Genomic DNA, 20,380 nt, shown 5'->3' on the forward strand with positions numbered 1-20,380 from the left:
AATTTATGGTCCAAATATGTACATGATAGTAATTAAAACATAAAGGTATATAATTAAATAAAAATTAACTACCGAATATACTATATTATATATGTAACATTAGAACATAGTAATTATTTTGTTATTGCGATTTTTACTTGATTCAACCGTCACTATAAAAATATACGAGTACCAATAAAACAACAAATTTAATTTTTCTAATAAAGTATAATATTTATTAGAAATTTATTGATCTAACACTATTTCTTTGTCTGTATAAGAACGTAGTTAATAGTATTGCCGTATTATACACAGAGTACAATATTATGCAATTGCCTGTAACTAATTCATTGCGAATTTATTAGAACCGAGTAAACGAAATTTGCAATTTTTCGTTACTCAAGAACTAGTAATCTCATATATTTATATTTATATGGCAATACAATACATTTTGTAAACTCTATCCTTTCGATAAAGTGAAATAAATAAGCTATTTACATTACTTGCTATTTCGATCATTTAGGAACAATTGACCATCGAAATCTTTTAGTCTTGTAATGCAATCTTTATTAGATCGAACAAAATATTTCTGTTATGCCAAGTACCGAACTTCTCTATACTTACTATTCATTGCAGAATTTAGATTCAGAAAGAAACGTATATTTTAAAAATATAGTTAGAAATTCATTGATATTATGTAGAAGAGAGTCGAAACCTACATTTTAGACACGAAATCGAAATCTCGAATCCTAAAACTCAAAATCTAGATACTTACTTTTTTCTTGTGTTTCTAAAAGCGATCTATTCTGTTCTGTTTAACCCTAGATATAGGGAATCTGTCAATTTGGCGGGATTCAGATTCCATATCTAACGTTACGGTAGTCATAAATATTATTTGTTAGTAATTTACCTTTAACTTGATCAATGCACCTATAACTACATTTTAATGTAACCATTAACGTGACGAGTTTGAATAAAAATATCTGCCATCGATGTCCATGAATCTAGTGTTAAATATGGCTGATCTCTTGAAAACGTAATGTTAAGCCACAAAACGATAGGACTTTTCTATTTTTTTTTGTTCCAAGGTGTCGCGTGTGTTTTTAAACATCCTATATATGTAAAGATAGATGGCGTGGTTTTACCAAAGCACAGCCGCTGCACTACAGCGGCGCATCGTTTTTAGTAGTCTGCCAACCATAACGAAGGGTTGGCGGTGATTGGGCGGTGTAAAGTACATTCTTACGTGGACGCAATACAAGAAGCAAGGGAACAGGAATGTGATTCTTTTTACACAGAAATAGAAAGAACAGCTTCTTGCAATTAATTCGCGAAAAGCAAAAGCTATCGTAATGATGTGAATACGTGTGTCGTTCGCGAGAATTTTGTCATGGTGTATTACACAGAAAAATTACTGATTTAAGAAAATGTCGTTGCTGCCGACGACCGTACATTTAGCTGAAAGAAATTTACTGACAGACAGGTGAAAATGGAAGATGATGCGGACCTCAGAGAGCAATTGTTTCACAACACCGTACGAGAGAACATCGTGAGTAAATGCTGTAACCATAATCGCCTGTTTGTTTATTAACCACCGACCATTAACGAGGGTTCTTAAAATCCCTTGTGACGTTACTGCGATCACCATGTTTCCTTTAATACTCCTTCTTCGAGTATTTAATTTTTAAACGAAACTGTTCCCTAACTTTTATTAAAGGTCAACAAAATTCCGTTCTACATTCCTAACCTTCAAGTTATCGAACTAACGTTTTCCTCTCTCACTCTCTCTCTCTTTCTCAGCTCTTGTCAATTGTACGTTGCTCGTAAGGATATTTCTCTAATTATAAATAAATGTTTGATTTATTGAAAATTAAATCAAAACCAGCGAAACGTATCATTTTCGTTATTAACGATTCCTGTGCTTTGTAAAATTGATATTTCGTTTAAAAATAAGCCTATCTCGATTAAGTCAAAATACGTGCTCAAGAACAAAAGGATAATAATAGAATATAATTTGTGCAATACGCGACGATAACACAATCATTTTCTTTTTTGTGTCGACGCTACGAATCTGTGTAGATAAGTGGGATGAGAGAAGAACAATAAAATCTGTGGGCATAAAGGCACATTAGCCAATACCGATACGTAATTTTTCGTTCAAAAAGGCAAGGAAACTGTAGTCATAAAAGGTAAAAAAAAAGTATCAGAGTTTTCTTCGTTTACTTCGAGTCGTTTAGTTACCGTTAACTTCGATCGCGTATCGTAAACGTCGTCGATAACATTTTCATTAATTATAAGCACGAGCGTATTCTTATCGTTCTTTGCATTTCTGCTGGCTACAATAATAGAACGTTAAGTCTTTTTTATCCTGCGTGTTTGCATTGGTAATTTTTACATGAAAAGGGGCTCGAGTTGCAAAGCTGCCAAATGGAAAACGTCACGTTAATACGGTGTTACGAGGCGTGGGTCGTAAGAGAAGCCACCGCAAAACTAAACGCGATTTAGTTGTATCTTTTGGGTAAATACGAATCTGTTCGACCGACCGGCTTAAACGGTTTGGCCTTACTAAGATCGCGCGCGTTGGGGTCTCTCGTCGCGCGATGCAATTGTAAATACAACCGAAACGATGGGGGGTTTCACCGAAATATAGGCGTCACGTTACCGTTCTAAGTATTCTTCAACCTTGACTCGCGGCGCTGTTTTAACGGCCTTTAATTGGATAATCGTCGGTACGTTTGTTGCACGAAAAAGTCACGGACGAAAGACAGTTATATTCGCGATATGCTTTCCCAATACTTTCACGCGAAGTCGTTGACCAGACATTGCTTCTGATCTCCGACCGGTTTTTCCTTCCACCTTCGTAACCCTATAAAAAGTGGTTTCTAACCAAGCAAGTTGCATCTCCAATCAGCCGCTGCAGCTGAAATCCTCTTTGTATAAATTTTCAACGACTGTCATTTAAACGTTAAATATTTTACTCGCGTTAATGTGAATATAATAACGATAATTCGGCAAACATCGTCGAAGGCGCATCTCTGCACAAACATGCGTGATAAAAACGCACGATTTAATTGTTCGTTCTGGATCATACTGAAAAATATATTTAATTATAGAACTTAATAATTGTGTGATAAAGTTAGATGTTAAAACTTACTAAGCATTCTTCTATTTTGTTGAGGCTGGATTTAATACCAGTGTACGGTTCAATTTTGCAACTAGCTGTACGTGGAATACCTTTCAGGCTTGACGAGTCAACAGCAATGTTCTTGATCTAGAAGCGCTAAAAATATATTTGTTCGGGTCAAAGACACGTCATTAGGTTGTAAAACGTTGGGAACTTATCTTTTTCAAACGTTCGAATTACAATGTACCGTGGTGGACGACATTAGCGATTAAACACTGGTCGCTAGATTTACGTACCCCGTTAATTTGAAGAGTTATAATTACAGAGCTCGTAAATATTGTTATATTCGAATTATATACATAATTTGAACTAAATTTAATAGCACGACCGTGATCAAAACTGGTGATATAGTATCGGGAAATTGCATTGCCAGAATTTATTTGAATCGCAATAGTTCGGCCGTTTATTAATGTCAAATTTACTTTGCCCGTATCGCGCAATTACATTCTTTCGATTTCTTCTTTAGCTCCATCGCCAAGCTCGTGCCGCGAATATTCATGAATTCTGTGCCCCGATTCCGCTCGAACGATTCTCGAAATTGGAACTTTTTAACGCGTTACGCGTTGTCGGTGTCGTTACGAATATTAAGCAAAAATTCGAAGTGTGAAATCTTTCGACGGGAAAAAAAAAATTTCGAATCAGTCTGGAAAAATTATTTTCAGATGCAGGGGTTAATTATAATTATTTTTGGTCATTAGATATATCCTCGAAATCCTACCCACGTTCGAGAAAAAAATTCGAGAATGGGTGAAATTTTTTGACAAAATTCAAAAATTTCAAATCGTTCTGGAAAAATTATTTTCGGTTGCGGGGGTCAATTATAATCAATTTTGGTCATTAGATATATCCTCGAAATCCCACCCACGTTCGAGAAAAAAATTCGAGAATGGGTGAAATTTTTTGACAAAATTCAAAAATTTCAAATCGTTCTGGAAAAATTATTTTCGGTTGCGGGGGTCAATTATAATCAATTTTGGTCATTAGATATATCCTCGAAATCCCACCCACGTTCGAGAAAAAAATTCGAGAATGGGTGAAATTTTTTGACAAAATTCAAAAATTTCAAATCGTTCTGGAAAAATTATTTTCGGTTGCGGGGGTCAATTATAATCAATTTTGGTCATTAGATATATCCTCGAAATCCTACCCACGTTCGAGAAAAAAATTCGAGAATGGGTGAAATTTTTTGACAAAATTCAAAAATTTCAAACCGTTCTGGAAAAATTATTTTCGGATGCGGGGGTCAATTATAATTATTTTTGGTCATTAGATATAGCCTCGAATTCCTACTCACTTTCGAGAAAAAAATTCGAGAATGGATGAAATTTTTTGACAAAATTCAAAAATTTCAAATCGTTCTGGAAAAATTATTTTCGGTCGCGGGGGTCGATTACAATCAATTTCGGTGAATAGACATACCCCCGAAATCCTGCGCATTTTCGAGAAAAAAATTCATTACGAGCGGAATTTTAAACGTTAATAACTTTTTAACAAAGCCTCCATTAATAAATTGGTATTCTTGATTTTCGTCTTATTTTGGCCTCTAGAATCTCCCATTAAAATTTTCCTAGGGGTCGCCGAACCCTACTTTGTACCGTATTAATTAGTATCAAAAAAATTAAATTTAATAAATGGCCGCCTCGATAAGTCAATGTGTAAAATGAAGTCTGCCAATCGTGGAACAAAACAGTCGTAAAAGTGTTGTTCGTCTGATTAATAAGTCAAATAGATGGGGTTTGCTGATAATTAGAGATCATTTTGTACAATTTTTCTTTATCATTCATTACCAAGGCACGTACGTGTTGTTGGTTGCGCGTACATACGGAAGATAAGGGATAAATATGCAAAGAGATTTAAGATTGAGAATTTGTATGCCGTTGGCAAGCTAGGATCGACGCGAATAACGTGAACGAAGGGGGCACGCTTCTTATTCTTAGAGGAGGACAACGCACTTCGGATGTTAGCGGTTTCTCCTTGTAACTTTAACGCTTTAGCGACGTGCAATTGACACGTGGCAGTAACTCGGATTCGTGTCCGTTGAAAAACAATACGAACGTAGATTACGGCGGTCAAGAAATTGTAAACAATAGGTAGTTTGTATTCTTTACGATTATGCTATCTTCCTATTTGTTTATGCACGTCGAGATAAAAAATAACAGGAAAAAATACGAGACACGATTTATTTAATTCAAGCGCAGCACAATTTCAACCAATAAAATTCCATGGATCGAATTGAAAATCAATCATAATTTTAAGTTCGTAGCTAATTTTTTTTTTAATATTAAAATTGTTTCATAATAATTTTATTGTAATTAATCGTAAATTAATTTCCATTGCTGTCTTTGTGTCGACGCTGCATATGCAAAGATAAGTAATCGATAACACTGATTTAACAAAAAGACGCTGAAAAGATTGGTTCGCGATACGAAGAATCGAGCATTTAAAGTCATTAATACTGATTACTAGTATTACAATTTTGATGCTTGTTATATTTCGTTTATAATAAAAATAAAACGGTTTATTCGTTCTTAATCGTTCCCTAACTTTCATTTGATTGTATTGTTCTTATAGAAGACTAATTTTAAATTAAAAATGTTATTTACTTTGCTTCTGTAATTAAATATTAACGCAATATTACTGCAACAAATAAAGATACAAAGTATAAAAAATATTTTCGAATCACAAAAGGTTAATAGCTACTTTGGTATTAATGTTTTCATTGCTGGCAGCCAATAAGCACGTTGTTCGTGTATCGTTTTTTAAAAGGAAATGCCATGTACGCATTATGTGACGCGTTTAGGGGAGGCGTAGGAGATGGAAAATTAATGCAAGCGTGCCTGATAACCAAGAGCAATATACGGAAGTGTTTTGTAACAGAGACTCAGGCTTGCGTGGCAATGTCTCGTTCGAAACGCTGGAAACGACCGAATAATTTTATAATACGCGATTTCCGTCTTCCTTCTTACAGTTACCAATTGTTATCTGCGCGTACCGCGGACATTTTTCGATTAGATTCAAAGCAAAATAATCTACCGATGGCCTGAATACTTTGACCGACGGAACAGTTATTTTCTATCTTCCAACATAACCTCGTTACTGTACTCGCGAGCACCAGTCACTCGTGGTAAATCAAACAAAAGTCGAAAGTATTCCGTAAACGGTGAAATAAGTGGCGCAGAACGAGCTGTTTAACACGTCGGCCGCCATGACGGTCACCGGTGGCCAACGTTACAAATCTACGAACTATAAGCACGAAAAAATTGTTAATAAAGATCTCATAAAATACGTGGTTCGCAGTATTCTTTCAATGCTTCTTGAAATGTTGAAATTTTCGTTTCCATGGTACCAAATTATCGAACCAATCTAATCTACCCTAAATCTATCGCTGATTACAATACCAACACTCGAGACACTTGTTTCGACACACGGTACTTTTTGTTTCGTAATCGATTTATTCGACGAATTATTTTCCGTATCTCGCTCCTGATTTATTCGTCTACTCGTCAGATGCACGTATCGTGCAAGGATGTAAAATTATCTTAATCCGTATTTGGATCGTAAAAAGCCACATGTACAGGTGTTCGTCTGAATTTTTTAATTTACCGTAACGCAATAAACGTTTGGCTCGATTGTAACGTGTATATTGTTTTAGATTTATGTAACACTGCAGTGGTGAAAAGTTGAATCGCGTCGTTGCGCCACGCGCGTCAATCATAAGTCCACGTTTAGATACAATTTTCGTTGAATGGCACGCATCAACGATCGTTTAATGAATACATCGCACGCCAGTTCGTGTTCCTTTGAACTCGTACGACACGAAACATGAAGCACGCGCTCGATAAACACACAATATTAACGCCATCCTTACTAAATGGTGTCGAAAGATTCCTTTCGAAATATTAACTTGTAATTATTTTCAACGTTTAATCGTTTCTCCTCGATTGATTTTCTAACAATATTTTTTAAATACTTATTTTTGGCTGTTGCCATTTTCTAATAATTTTTTTAATTTCATCAATAACTTCTTTTTATTGGAGAATTAATATCTTCAATTTCAATAATTACATTTATATGTTTTTTATTAATATCAATTATTGAATTGATAATAGAATATTTAGGTTATTTAAAACGATTAAATTAATATAATAAATATTATGTATAATATACAGGGTGTTCGGCAAACCCTGGGAAAGATTTTTATGAGGGATTCTAGAGCCCAAAATAAGACGAAAATCAAGAATACCAATTTGTTGATGGAGGCTTCGTTAAAAAGTTATTAACAATTAAATTCAAAAATTTCAAATCGTTCTGAAAAAATTATTTTCGGTTGCGAGTGTCAATTATAATTATTTTTTATCATTAGACATACCCTCGAAATCCTACCCATTTTCGAGAAAAAAATTCGAGAAGATACTGAAATTTTTAGACGAATTTAAAAAATTTCAAATCATACTAAAAAAATTATATTTAGTTACAGGGGTCAATTACAATCATTTTTGGTGAATAGACATACCCCCGAAATCCTACCCACTTTCTAGAAAAAAATTCGAGATATGAAATTTTTCGTCGGAAAAAAAAAAATTTCAAATCGTTCTGGAAAAATTATTTTCGGTTGCGGGGGTCAATTACAATTATTTTTGGTGAACAGGCATACTACCGAAATCCTGCGCATTTTCGAGAAAAAAATTCAATACTGGCGGAACTTTAAACGTTAATAACTTTTTAACGAAGCCTTCGTTAATAAATTAGTATTCTTGATTTTCGTCTTATTTTGGCCTCTAGAATCTGCCATAAAAATTTTTCCCACGGTTGACGTGACAGCCTGTATAATATTTATTATATTATTTATTATATGTATAGATAGAAAAATAAAAATTATTGTGTACAATTTGTTGACCAGGTACTAAATATAATTTCAGATATTTCTCCTGCTGTTTTTGGTCCTCTACACCTCGAGCTATGCATTGATCGCCAAATTTCGCCGGAAAGATCGCGAGGATTACTTTTCCGTGGACGAAGATGAGGCGACAGTTTACAGAATCAGTCTCTGGCTATGTACTGTCGCTTTGGCGGTTTCTGTTGGGGCAACGTTATTGCTTCCGGTCTCTATCGCTAGCAACGAAGTACTCATTTTATACCCGAACAGCTATTACGTTAAGTGGCTTAATAGCTCGCTCATTCAAGGTACGAAAACTTTTTCACCGATCCTTTTATTTACTCTCGCGCGACAGAGAGCTTCTGTAAAAGGTTTTAATTCGTTTTTGGCAATCAGGTCTATGGAATCATGTGTTCCTCTTCTCGAATTTATCTCTCTTCGTGTTTCTACCATTCGCCTATTTGTTTACGGAGTCGGAAGGATTCGTCGGATATAGAAAGGTAAGATCAATCAATAAGTCAAAGTGATGTAAAGTCAAAGTGATGACTGTCAAAGTGTTGGTAGTAGTTTTTGTCCGTTACGTGTCCACGTCGTTTGAAAATGTTCTTCGTTGCAGGGTGTAATGGCTAGAGTTTATGAAACTGTGACGGTCCTTTGTTTACTCGGAACACTTGTATTAGGAATGACATATGTTTTATCGGCGCTCATAGATTATCAAAAGTCCAGCCTTCACACGTTGCTCAGTAAGTATAATTGTACAATGTCATACTTTTTCCCTTTGTCATGAACGTATCTGCTATAAAGACGTCTTATATTACAGATTTATGGACATACTATTTACCTTTCCTTTACTCTTGCGTTTCATTTCTTGGAGTTGTTATGTTATTATGTAAGTACTTTTTCAATTATCACCGATAGAACTACCAGAGACAATCTTGAATCACTGTAGGGGAAATAAAAATTTATGCTTGTTGCAGTATGTACTCCCATGGGATTTGTACGATTATTTGGGGTGGTTGGCTCGTTTCTTGTGAAGCCACAGTTCCTAAAAAATTTAGACGAAGAATTTTTCGCATACAGGCTGGAGGAGGATTGTATTCAAAGAAGGTTGGTTAACAACAGTCGTTAAACTGTAAATTGGTTTAATAATAATCAATGTACACCGTACCTATCATAGACTGGAGCACGCGAAAGCTACGGGAAAATCCTACGTTTCGCCAGTGCCCATGTCGATACCAGCTTGCTACTCGACGCTCGAAGACGATGAACTTCTTAACGTAAATCCGAGCCTGATGTGCCTGAGGAACGGTGCTCTGCAGCGTGGATTGACTCAGCGATTAGAAGACATCCAAAAACGAAGAAACATCTTGGACCAGCAAAGACGAACCTGGTGGGTTCGGCGCACATTGCTGTATCCATTGGCCATGCTAGCGTTACTTATGCTTTCCACTGCCACGGCCCTGCTAGCAGTTCAAAACACGTTAGAGCTTCTTGTCGGTATCAAGGCGCTGCCTTTGAGCACCAGGGTTCGTATAGATACAATGTTACTTGTTACGAGAATGAAGGATATTTTTATTACCAATGTTAGCAGATGAAATGAACTTAGCTCGATGTAATGAACTTTTTAGCAATTCACGCTGGGCATCAGCTCGTTGTCGAAGCTCGGCCCCATCGGAGCAACTGTCGAGGTGGCAGTTATTTTGTATCTAGCAGCGACAAGCGCGATAGGCCTGTACACCCTTCCGGGTGTTAGGCGCGTTCAGCCACGGTTTCATTCCACACCGCTCACACACGTTATTGCAAATTGTGCTCTACTTCTTGTACTGAGCTCCGCATTGCCACTGTTGTCACGGATATTGGGTAAATTTTATTTCTTTGATACAACTATATTGGTTAACACTTTGATCGTGCAGGACGTTCAACCACCCCTGGGAAAAATTTTAATGGGGGATTCTAGAGGCGAAAATAACACGAAAATCAATAATAACAATTTCTTGATGGAGGCTTTGTTAAAAAGTTATTAACGCTCAAAGTTCAGCCCGTACTGAATTTTTTTCTGGAAAATGCGCAGAATTTCGGGGGTAGGTCTGGGCATAAAAAATGATTGTAATTGACCCCCGCGATCGAAAATAATTTTTCCAAAAAGATTTGAATTTTTTTTTACCGTCGAAAAATTTCACACCTTCACGAATTTTTTTCTAGAAAGCGGGTAGGATTTCGAGGGTATGTCCAATGACCAAAAATGATTATAATTGACCCCCGTAATAGAAAATAATTTTTCCAGAATGATTTGAAATTTTTGAATTTTTCGACAAAATTCCACCCATTCTCGAATTTTTTTCTCGAAAGTGGATAGGAATTCGGGGGTATGTCTATTCACCAAAAATGATTATAATTGACCTCCGCAACCGAAAATAATTTTTCCAGAATGATTTGAAATTTTTTAATTTCGTCGAAAAATTGCACCCATTCTCGAATTTTTTTTCTCGAAAGTGGGTAGGATTTCGGGGGTATGTCTAATGACCAAAAATGATTATAATTGATCCCCGGAACCGAAAATAATTTTTCCAGAACGATTTGAAATTTTCAAATTTAGTCGAAAAATTTCACCGATTCTCGAATTTTTTTTCTCGGAAGTGGGTAGGATTTCGAGGGTATGTCTAATGACCAAAAATGACTATAATTGACCCCCGTAATAGAAAATAATTTTTCCAGAATGATTTGAAATTTTTTAATTTAATTGTTAATAACTTTTTAGCGAACCCTCCATCAACAAATTGGTATTCTTGATTTTCGTCTTATTTTCGCCTCTAGAATCCCTCCATTAAAATTTTTCCCACGGTTGGTCGAACACGGTGACCAGAGCGCTTGATCTACTTACAATTGTAAGAGTCGAATGAAAATTGACACTTTGTGGTCCATTGAACGATTAAAAATTTTCATTGGAACGTCGAAAATAAAAGATCAATTTCTATGAAGTGTTGCGTGGCAGTCAAAGTGTTAACAAGTTCGCTGCCTATTATATATGTTAAAAACGGGACACCTTAATACCTTCACTGTTATGTTATTCCATAATTAACGTCATAAAGTAGATTCCAAAACATCCCAATGTGTAGAACTGATAGCTTCAAGCTAATCTTTGCAGTCTACATATAGAAAAATCCGTTTCCAAATTTGTCCTGAAACACAAAAAATTCGAATTAATAAAATGGAATATCTCTGAAGAGCAGAGGGCGGGGGGGGGGATAACTATGGGTGGCGAACTGAAAAAATATACGTAACTCCGATAACATTCTTCTGTAATTCGTTCTAGGCATGACGAACTTTGATTTGCTCGGTGATTTTGGGCGCATCGAGTGGCTTGGTAACTTCAAACTAGTATTGTTGTATAATTTGATCTTCGCTACCGCAGCGATCGGCTGCTTAATGACCAAATTCACGTCAACGGTCTGCAAAGAAATTTACGCAAGATTAAGGAGTAGCCTGGTAGGGATATTTAAAAGCGAAGGTAAGAAAGGCTCGGTAGGAACGTTTTCTACGAAAGATGATTAGACTGACTTACACTGTAAACGGAAAAAAAGAATATTTACAAATTTAGAATTAAAAGTAAATAAAGACAGAAAATTTTATTTGCATAATGTCTAGTGATCGGAATGGAAATTGCGCGACGTAACGGTATGCATGTTTGCGAGGGCGGTTTGGATGCTTTTATTTAAAAAAGGTAACGGGATGAGTTCGAGTGTTCGAGAAGTTTGATTGAACTTTGTGAGATGTTTGACGAGAGGCCAGTTACGAATATCCCATACGACACTTATGTTGTCACACATTTATGCGTGTGCGTGTGCGTGTTAATAATTATATTGATTATTTATTATATGATCGCTATTTTAATAATTATTTACCGAAAGTATACATACCAATCTTATGTGAGTTGACATATAATTAACTCGCATCAATGGCAACGCAGTATTGTGATAAAGATACGTGTGCAAGTCTCGAGTGAATACGTGAATTTTTATTGTAGTGGTTAGTACATCCATGGATACACATGTGTGTGTGTGTGTGTGCGCGCGCGCGCGCGCGCGTGTGCACGAGTGTGTGTTGTACATTATGTATGTATACACATATTATATGTACTTTCTTACTGTTGATATACAGAAACTCGCAATGTGCATTTTAAACTAAAAGATCCAAAGGAGGTTCAAAAAAAAACCACATCTATGTAAAAAAACGTTTTGAAAATATTCTCGAGTGTTTTTTTTTTTTGTTAAAAATGTATGTCCTTCGAATGTGCATGTATTTTAAAGAACACGTGGACATTGGTTGCGTTGATTTATTAATTTTTAACAGGTAAACTGATTTATGGGTACATAAATATAGGTGTAACTTTTGGCGTGCCTAATTAACGATTTGTAATCGGATAAAGTTATTCACAGCTTTATTGGTACTATACATACCTCCATAGTGAAATTCACAAATATGGTCACACACGTACACTGTGTTCTGTTTGGTAGTCACGTTTCAACGGTGGTGTTTAAATGCATTTTATCGATTATATTTTATTAAGTGACACCCGTGACCGTATCTCGCAAGTGTTCGTTATAAATATTCGGTGTACATGTACTTATGATATAGGGAAATTAATAATGCGCATTTTATGATGCATGTAGACTACGGTATCAATAACATGCAAGAAGATCTTCAAACGTTATTGTCTCGACTGACTTGTCTCTTATTAGTTCATTACTGAAAGCTAGCGTTTTATTATTTATTTACTTTAAACACTTGTCTCGACGCCCCTTTGATTGTGTTTCATATTTATATCGATAGCATTCATAAACATTTACTTAGTCAGTAAAATGATAATATATTGAAACAATATTATGTGATATATATCTCGTCAAGAAGACAATACAATGTTGTTAGGATTTGCACTGGCAATGTACTCACCAATGAATTATTAACACAATTTAATTAGAGAGATATCTCAGGATAGAAACTATTGCTTAACATTTGTTATTATAATGCCACCTTGTGGAACTATTTGTAATAAATTAGAATTCTCGTTTGAGAATTCTCTGTACACACCGATGATTAAATAAAAGATGTTACAACATTACTTGCTCGATTTCGATAGTATTTCGATCAACAAAAAAGATATATTCCCCAAAAATAAATAAACCATAATTGGTATTATCAGACGATTTATTAATTATTTACAAAATTATATGCATAAGTTTCGGTTGTGTAAAATTGTTTATTGCTATTAAAAAATACCCGTCTCGCTTGGACATTGTAACGTGAGTAACAATAAATCATCAACGATGCAATTAATCAGGATCATATGGCTTTAATCCGGCACATTCCACAGTTCCAATTAAATACTGTGCCCCGACTCCAACGCGTATAATTTTGTACCGATTCGGACAAGATAAATCGACTATCGTGGAACCTTTTCTGAATATGTCGCGCGCATCGCCTGCTCTGCGTGTATCGTAAAATATTCCGTCCAATTCGGGCCATAAGTTTTGGAATTCTTCAGCATGCAAACAACTCGGTTCGTTGCTTCGATTAGCGCTCGTTAGCGCTAATGGTCCAATTATATTTGAGATTTTGTTTATAAATGGAAAGTCTGGAACTCTTATGCCTATGGTATTGACGCCGGGATTCAGAGAAGGATGTACAGCAGGCGTTCGTTTCAAAACAACTGTATATGGTCCGGGTAATAAATCTGGCAATAACTGCTGTGGTAAATGATCTACAATACCCCATTTTTGTATATCTGTTACATTACCAACGGATATGCATAACGGTTTGTTCTCGTTACGTCCCTTTATTTCGTACAATCTTTTGATTGCACTGGGTTCGCACACGCTAGCAAGACCGTATACCGTATCTGTTGGAATTGCTATAATTTTATTTTTCCGAAAAAACGTAACCGCCACTGCTAAGCTTCTTCTTCCTTTACAGATCCAATGTTTATTAGATGAGTCTAATAGATTCATTTCTTCCATAGCTCTATCCAAAATGTTCTTCATTGGACCCAGATCTGCTCTAGTCATAGTTGTTCTCTTTCCGCTGTATTCGAAACAGAACTGTATTTTCAAAATACAAAATTAGTTAATTAATCCGTTATCGTTAAAGTGCTAATGATAATGAAAAAAAATTATTTTATTAACAATTATAGACACAGAGAATAAAAAAAACTTCGTTCTTGAATTATAAAAATTTAAGTTAAATCACATTATTGCGCGCAAAATGTTTTAACAAATTCCAGATTGATGACTCAACCCGTGAGTCACGGTACATTGCACTTGTTTGGCTAATGACGCACCAGGTGGGTCAAAACAATTGTCAAAACATTCACGGCTACCGGACGATATTTTCATAATAACGCATCGATATCGTTCCGTGTTACGATACTATTTATTCACAGACGCTGGTGTATTAATTGGACATATGGTAGTGTCCAAACATTGTGACAAATGTCGTTAAAAATTTACTCTGTGATTGAATAGTCGGAAATATTTCTAACCTGTAAGCTTGGTTCGAGTTACCGTCGTGTGATCTGAACAATTCGAGTACCTTTAGTCGCGCCAGTTGTGGCCACATGGAGGATTGCAACATTTATAAAACGTAGTCATAGGCTCGTCAGCAGACCTTGTCTGAATTTGCATAAAATACGCTCGATGGTGAGAGCACTTTGGACACCGTTCGTCCGTGGAATCTACGTTCTCCCAAGCGGCGCTTCCGCCCAGCACGTCGTCCACTTCCTTCAGCTTTGGATACGTACGGCTGCTAATTCTCCTCGCGATATTAAGCACGTAAGGGCACGTGTTGCACGCGAATCGTAATCCCGACAAGGCTTCCTCCACTTGAAGCACATTACCGCAAATCGGACAAAACATCAACATCGTGCTAAAATGCGATTTAATTTCTAGAGCAACTATCAATCATACGCCATTGTTAATTCTCCATATCGTAAACAAGGAACGTTCGAATTGTTCAAATACTCCAACGATGTTTTCTAATTTTTTCGTTCTACACGTGATCACTCATCGAATGTCGCGACGAATATCTAGAATCAATTTCTTGGTCATCGAATAACAATTGCTTTGGGCAGATGCAAATGGATGCGAAGTAAATGATAATCTACGCATCGTATTTTAGATTCGAACAAAATATTTTAGTTCAATAGGGATTATATTCTTCTCCAGAAAATGAAACATGTGTAAAAAGAGCTTATCGCGGAACCAAAATTGTATTTGGTTTGTTCACTTTCGCGAGTTCACGCTCTATTCAGGAATGTATCATAAGTTCGAAAAAAACCCTATGACAGATTTTGTATTCCTATATGTTCCGTGGGTAATTTGTGCTTTCCCGTTTTCCAACACTTATTTAGTGTTTCTAACAAGCTAGTAACACGAGTGGAAGAACACAATAAATTTAACCATCAATTTTATAAGCATTTGTAACTATCGAGGCATATACCGTTCTTAATTTTGATCAAATCTTTTGCCTTTCAGACTGATAGATGATATGAAAACGTATCTCAAGTGTACTGACTGTGTGTTTGGAAATAGCGTTATAACCGGTGTATCGTAGCGATCGTGTACGTATCAGGTTGAGACTTATCAATCGCTATTGATTAACAATTTTATACCCAAGTCCTACTAGAACTTGTTCTTGTTTGTTTAATTGATAAATAAATTGTTGGTTTATATTTTTAGACGCCATATTGTCAACTAAAGGAAGAAAGGAAAACCAAGATCTAGAAGTCTGATTGTATATGTAGGTTCTTTTTCCAAGAAGCTTCAAATTCATACATTTCAATATGTTTCAAAGGTATGTTCATAAATTGTTAAAATAACTCCAATTAACACATTTACTAAGATTCTTTTCTGCAAGCCTCTTGGCACTGGGGTCTGTAACAGAATATTATTATTTTAGGTGCAGAAGTTTCTGCTTCAACGTTTTGAGATTACAAACATCTCACGCACAATTAAGATGCAGCAGCATACTGTCGAAAGCCGAAGTAAAGGAAAGGAGAAATCAGATATTTGAGAAGGAGAAGAAAAGGCAGAGGGACCTCGTTGGGAGGATAGAGAAGATAGAAGTTAACTATAAGTCTCCCGTGGAGGAGATTACTCTTGTAATGAATAAATATTTATCGACGCCCGCCGATTGCGCGAAACACATCTCCGAAGGTGTTGTAAGAGTGTCCGCCATCGCTTTGGTCGACGATTTTCCGTGGGATATGCACAGACCTTTGGTATCCGATTGCCGATTGCAGTTGGTAAACATGAAGAGCCCGAAAAACAATATAGCGAACATAGCATTTTGGCGAACCTGTTCATTCCTGTTAGGCGCCATGATAGAATCTGCATTTAAATCGGATGTACAGGTTCATTTGCACAGTTTCCCGGTACCGCACATAAAATCAGGTAATTTCGTGTACGACGTGTACCTTGATCTGCCCGATTGGAAGCCCACGGACCAGGAAATGCGCGCGATGTCGGCCCAATTCGTAAAGTTGATCAATCAAGAATTGCCCATAGAGAGGATAGAAATTACGGAAGAGATTGCGCTCGATATGTTCCAAGACAATCCGTTCAAGTTTCAACAGATACCGGATATCGCAAGAGCCAATGATGATAAAATCACATTGTACAGAGTAGGAGATCATATAGATATTAGTAAAGGCCCGATGGTAGGCAATACATCTTTAATAGGACGCTGCACGATCGCCGTTGTCCACAAGTTACCGAATTCGGACAATATTTATAGATTTCAAGCCATAGCATTACCCAAAGGAATTCTTCTGAATCATTACGCGTACAGCATATTAGAAAACCGTGCTAGAAAATTGAACGAGATGAGGTGGATGCCGCAGATGGTAGACGAAGAGGTAATAGAGTCTCCGCCTATAGAAATGTCCGCATCAAATTAATTTTTATACCTCGAAAGTATAGTGTAAATAAAAACATATACTCTGCAGTTTTTATTCTAGTTCTTCTGATCTGGGCTACTAACATATATGCAACATATTTTATTACTCTTCTACGAATAACTATTAAATGTTCGGTTTTGTATATGCGTGTATAGTAAGTAGCATAACTGAACCAACATTCCGAATTTTTTGGTAAATCATTGTTACTGCATGTAATATATACGAAAAGTAACTGATAAAAAAAAAAAAATAATTGACTCGCATTTTCAGCGGTGACAATAATTGTACAAATTTCTAATCGTCATAAAAGTGTATATAATATTTACGTTTCCATGTTCCTTAGTATTCTTAGCAATAAATAATGATTTCTACAAAACTTCTAGTTATCGGTTCAGTTATGGTTTTTGCTGTATATATTGGCTAATAGAATAAAAATTAATATAAGATATATAAGAATTTGCGACGATTCTACCTTGTGTTAGAATGTTTCGCGACACGGTTTAAAATTGTTTACGAATGTTTACGTGTACGTCGTGGACTGTGCAGCTCCCAGACGAAGTTGCCCGGCAATCTGTTGGCCGTCGAGGCGGGACAAGTTACGTTCATTTTTAAGAACAGCTGCTGGTGCCTGGACGTTTTCGTTTCGTACGCTTCGAACTCGTCGGGCTTCAAGAATTTACGAACAGCGAGCGGCGCTAGCTCGGGCGTACATTTGAACTCTACCTCGATTATCAAGTCGAAGGTCGGCGGCCTTCGCAGCTGCTGTCTAGTTTCGAGCGTATTGTTCAACGAGTTTAAACTATGCACGAATTTGCTCTCGTACGCGTATTTGTTCATGTTCCCGTAGTAAAAGAACTGGCCACCGTACTCCCCGTATCCCGAGTAAGTGGAAGCAGGCGGTGGCCTCAACCGAAGCGGCAAAGGCACCTGAGGAAGAAAGGATAGAAAGAGGGAAATTTCTTCGACGAGTTACCCTTCCGTTGATTTTTACTTTTCATAGAATCACCTGTAAAAGTAGCTCATGCTCGTAAAATAAATTCTCGAACAGATGCTCGTTCACGCTGCCCACCAAACGACGCAGTCTAAGGTACATGAAGCGTTGCTCGTCCCTCCAGGAGTTGTCCATAGAGTTCTTGGTGATTTCCAGACACGTGAACCAAGCGTGTTTTATCACGTATCGAAGTTTCATGGTGACGGTCTTGCTGGTGACTCCCGCCTTCGGCGTCACTTTGAAAAATAACACCTGCCTGCCGTCCACGAGGCAGTCCAGAACATCCACGATTTTGCATCCGGAGATCAGCGCCGATCTGCTAATATTAGTTTCGTCGATACACGTTTTGCATACAAACTGACTCGTTTCAATCCACTAATGATAATAGTTACAGAGTAGTTCTCATGACTGTGTTAATTTAGAAATTTTTAAAAGTCATTTGAAAAGAGTTTCTTCGCGAAATCGGTTCACCTGTTCAACTTGCGTTCGGAGACCTTCTCGAAGAAGTTCATGAACCGTTTGCAAACGGTAACGAAACAGGCGATGGAATCCATCAGGCTAGAGTTGGCGATGGACAAGTTCGCGATGGTTCTGAGTAGCTCGTTCAGCTCGTCGAGCAGTCTTCCCGCGTAAAAACAAAGACGTGGGAATTTCTGTTGGTTCGTCGGCGGATGCGTGTATCGCCACGTGACGGCTCTTAGCATTTTGTACTGCGCCTTGATCATCGCCAAAGCGTTCAGGGCTTTGCTTTGGACCAAAAGCGCGGCATTCGTTTTCGCGTGTTTTAACACACTATCGCTGCGATCTATTAAGTTGTCCAGCCTCGGGCCAAACGCAAGGAACGCGCTGTTCAACACGGTCGCGGCAGCTGTCGAACAGTGTCTGAAAATAAATACGGTTTATTTAGTTTAATTATATTAATTTTGAATATTTGGCAGATGGCAGGACATCGTTAATGCTAAAACAACCAGCATGTAATTAGGTTCGCTTACATAAACGAGGCAGCCAGTATTTGAAATTTAGAAAACGCGTGGGTGGTCTCTTTTGAGCCAACCTTACCTGTATTACTGAAGTTATAAAATTCAAGTTTGAAGGCTCGACAGGCGAGCATTCTTTGACGGATTCTTTCTGAATTAATATTCAGCAATATACAGGGTGTTTCTAGAGGCCAAAATAAAATTCGTTAAAAAGTTATTAACGTTTAAAGTTCCGCCCGTTTTGAATTTTTTTCTTGAAAATGCGAAGGATTTCGGGGGCATGTCTATTCACCAAAAATGATTGCAATTGACCCCTGTAACTAAATATAATTTTTTTAGTATGATTTGAAATTTTTTAATTTCGTCAGAAAATTTCAGTATCTACTCGAATTTTTTTCTCGAAAATGGGTAGGAATTCGAGGGTATGTCTAATGACCAAAAATGATTATAATCGACCCTGGCAACCGAAAATAATTTTTCCAGAACGATTTGAAATTTTTGAATTTTGTTGAAAAATTGCACATATTCTCGAATTTTTTTCTCTAAAGTGGGTAGGATTTCAAGGGTATGTCTAATGACCAAAAATGATTATAATTGACCCTTGCAACCGAAAATAATTTTTCCAGAACGATTTGAAATTTTTGAATTTTGTCAAAAAATTGCACCCATTCTCGAATTTTTTTCTCGAAAGTGAGTAGAAATTCAAGGGTATGTCTAATGATAAAAAATGATTATAATCGACCCTCGCAACCGAAAATAATTTTTCCAGAACGATTTGAAATTTTTTAATTTCGTCGAAAAATTGCACCCATTCTCGAATTTTTTTCTCGAAAGTGAGTAGAAATTCAAGGGTATGTCTAATGATAAAAAATGATTATAATCGACTCTCGCAACCGAAAATAATTTTTCCAGAACGATTTGAAATTTTTGAATTTCGTCGAAAAATTGCACCCATTCTCGAATTTTTTTCTCGAAAGTGGGTAGGAGTTCGAGGGTATGTCTAATGATAAAAAATGATTGTAATTGACCCCCGCAACCGAAAATAATTTTTCCAGAACGATTTGAAATTGTTGAATTTAATTGTTAATAACTTTTTACGTCTTATTTTCGCCTCTAGAATCCCCCGTTAAAATTTCTCCCATGCTGAACACCCTGTGTAATAAATCACCTGGAAACTAAACGCACGGAGGTGGCCACATCATGAAAAGGTAGTAGTCGTAGAATCGTCTCCAGGACTTCCGGCGGAAGCATGTCCAATACATATCGTTGGTAGCCTTGGTCCAAAAACGTGGCTTTCTTCGAATTCCCCTGTAAATCCTCGAGCTTCTCGCATCTTCTGGTCTGTACTCTTCGTCGCTTGTTGACGTTCATTTAAAACAAGGAGACAAAGATTACTCTTCCTTGTACACTGGATAAAAAGCTC

General features: G+C 36.7%; 5 protein-coding genes across 6 annotated transcripts; 2 read left to right on the plus strand and 3 right to left on the minus strand.

Annotated features, from left to right (window-relative positions):
• The first annotated feature begins 1,182 nt into the window (after positions 1 to 1,182).
• On the plus strand, positions 1,183 to 13,150 carry LOC122396511 (protein Lilipod). Its single transcript, XM_043395000.1, has 9 exons — positions 1,183 to 1,528; positions 8,083 to 8,347; positions 8,436 to 8,539; positions 8,656 to 8,782; positions 8,860 to 8,928; positions 9,017 to 9,146; positions 9,217 to 9,565; positions 9,668 to 9,899; positions 11,353 to 13,150. Exons 1-9 carry the CDS (start codon positions 1,469 to 1,471, stop codon positions 11,589 to 11,591), a joined length of 1,575 nt encoding a protein of 524 aa, XP_043250935.1. The 5' UTR covers positions 1,183 to 1,468; the 3' UTR covers positions 11,592 to 13,150.
• Positions 13,151 to 13,224: 74 nt separating this feature from the next.
• LOC122396515 (yrdC domain-containing protein, mitochondrial) lies at positions 13,225 to 14,707 on the minus strand. Its single transcript, XM_043395009.1, has 2 exons — positions 14,575 to 14,707; positions 13,225 to 14,134 (listed from the first exon to the last, which is right to left on the minus strand). Exon 2 carries the CDS (start codon positions 14,099 to 14,101, stop codon positions 13,370 to 13,372), a length of 732 nt encoding a protein of 243 aa, XP_043250944.1. The 5' UTR covers positions 14,102 to 14,134; positions 14,575 to 14,707; the 3' UTR covers positions 13,225 to 13,369.
• LOC122396516 (DNA-directed RNA polymerase III subunit RPC10) lies at positions 14,010 to 15,177 on the minus strand. The gene is made up of 2 exons (XM_043395010.1): positions 14,625 to 15,177; positions 14,010 to 14,134 (listed from the first exon to the last, which is right to left on the minus strand). Exon 1 carries the CDS (start codon positions 14,951 to 14,953, stop codon positions 14,627 to 14,629), a length of 327 nt encoding a protein of 108 aa, XP_043250945.1. The 5' UTR covers positions 14,954 to 15,177; the 3' UTR covers positions 14,010 to 14,134; positions 14,625 to 14,626.
• On the plus strand, positions 14,818 to 17,058 carry LOC122396513 (39S ribosomal protein L39, mitochondrial). 2 transcript variants are annotated; one of them, XM_043395007.1, is made up of 4 exons: positions 14,818 to 14,863; positions 15,566 to 15,651; positions 15,770 to 15,884; positions 15,990 to 17,058. In XM_043395007.1, exons 3-4 carry the CDS (start codon positions 15,874 to 15,876, stop codon positions 16,987 to 16,989), a joined length of 1,011 nt encoding a protein of 336 aa, XP_043250942.1. In that variant the 5' UTR covers positions 14,818 to 14,863; positions 15,566 to 15,651; positions 15,770 to 15,873; the 3' UTR covers positions 16,990 to 17,058. The 2 variants fall into 2 exon arrangements, with proteins under 2 accessions (XP_043250942.1, XP_043250941.1); XM_043395006.1 differs by lacking the exon at positions 14,818 to 14,863 and having other exon boundaries at positions 15,480 to 15,651.
• Positions 17,059 to 17,499: 441 nt separating this feature from the next.
• Positions 17,500 to 20,328, minus strand: LOC122396578. Its single transcript, XM_043395115.1, has 4 exons — positions 20,126 to 20,328; positions 18,452 to 18,862; positions 17,996 to 18,296; positions 17,500 to 17,916 (listed from the first exon to the last, which is right to left on the minus strand). The coding sequence occupies exons 1-4, from the start codon at positions 20,326 to 20,328 to the stop codon at positions 17,500 to 17,502; spliced, it is 1,332 nt and encodes a 443-aa protein (XP_043251050.1).
• Between the last annotated feature and the right edge of the window lie 52 nt (positions 20,329 to 20,380).

The sequence above is a fragment of the Colletes gigas genome, unplaced genomic scaffold, assembly GCF_013123115.1.
Source record: "Colletes gigas isolate AHSC1104 unplaced genomic scaffold, ASM1312311v1 Colletes_gigas_Sc00007, whole genome shotgun sequence".
In the NCBI taxonomy this organism is placed as follows: domain Eukaryota; kingdom Metazoa; phylum Arthropoda; class Insecta; order Hymenoptera; family Colletidae; genus Colletes; species Colletes gigas.

Excerpts from the sequence above, each read along its gene's own strand:
- LOC122396511 (XM_043395000.1), top strand. The coding sequence starts at position 1,469 with ATGGAAGATGATGCGGACCTCAGAGAGCAATTGTTTCACAACACCGTA. Across the intron at positions 9,566-9,667 it reads CGCTGCCTTTGAGCACCAGG|CAATTCACGCTGGGCATCAG; the intron begins GTTCGTATAGAT and ends TGAACTTTTTAG. Across the intron at positions 9,900-11,352 it reads ACTGTTGTCACGGATATTGG|GCATGACGAACTTTGATTTG; the intron begins GTAAATTTTATT and ends AATTCGTTCTAG.
- LOC122396515 (XM_043395009.1), bottom strand. The coding sequence starts at position 14,101 with ATGACTAGAGCAGATCTGGGTCCAATGAAGAACATTTTGGATAGAGCT.
- LOC122396516 (XM_043395010.1), bottom strand. The coding sequence starts at position 14,953 with ATGTTGATGTTTTGTCCGATTTGCGGTAATGTGCTTCAAGTGGAGGAA.
- LOC122396578 (XM_043395115.1), bottom strand. The coding sequence starts at position 20,328 with ATGAACGTCAACAAGCGACGAAGAGTACAGACCAGAAGATGCGAGAAG. Across the intron at positions 18,863-20,125 it reads TCCGTGCGTTTAGTTTCCAG|ACACTGTTCGACAGCTGCCG; the intron begins GTGATTTATTAC and ends ATTTATTTTCAG. Across the intron at positions 18,297-18,451 it reads TCCGAACGCAAGTTGAACAG|ATCGGCGCTGATCTCCGGAT; the intron begins GTGAACCGATTT and ends TAATATTAGCAG.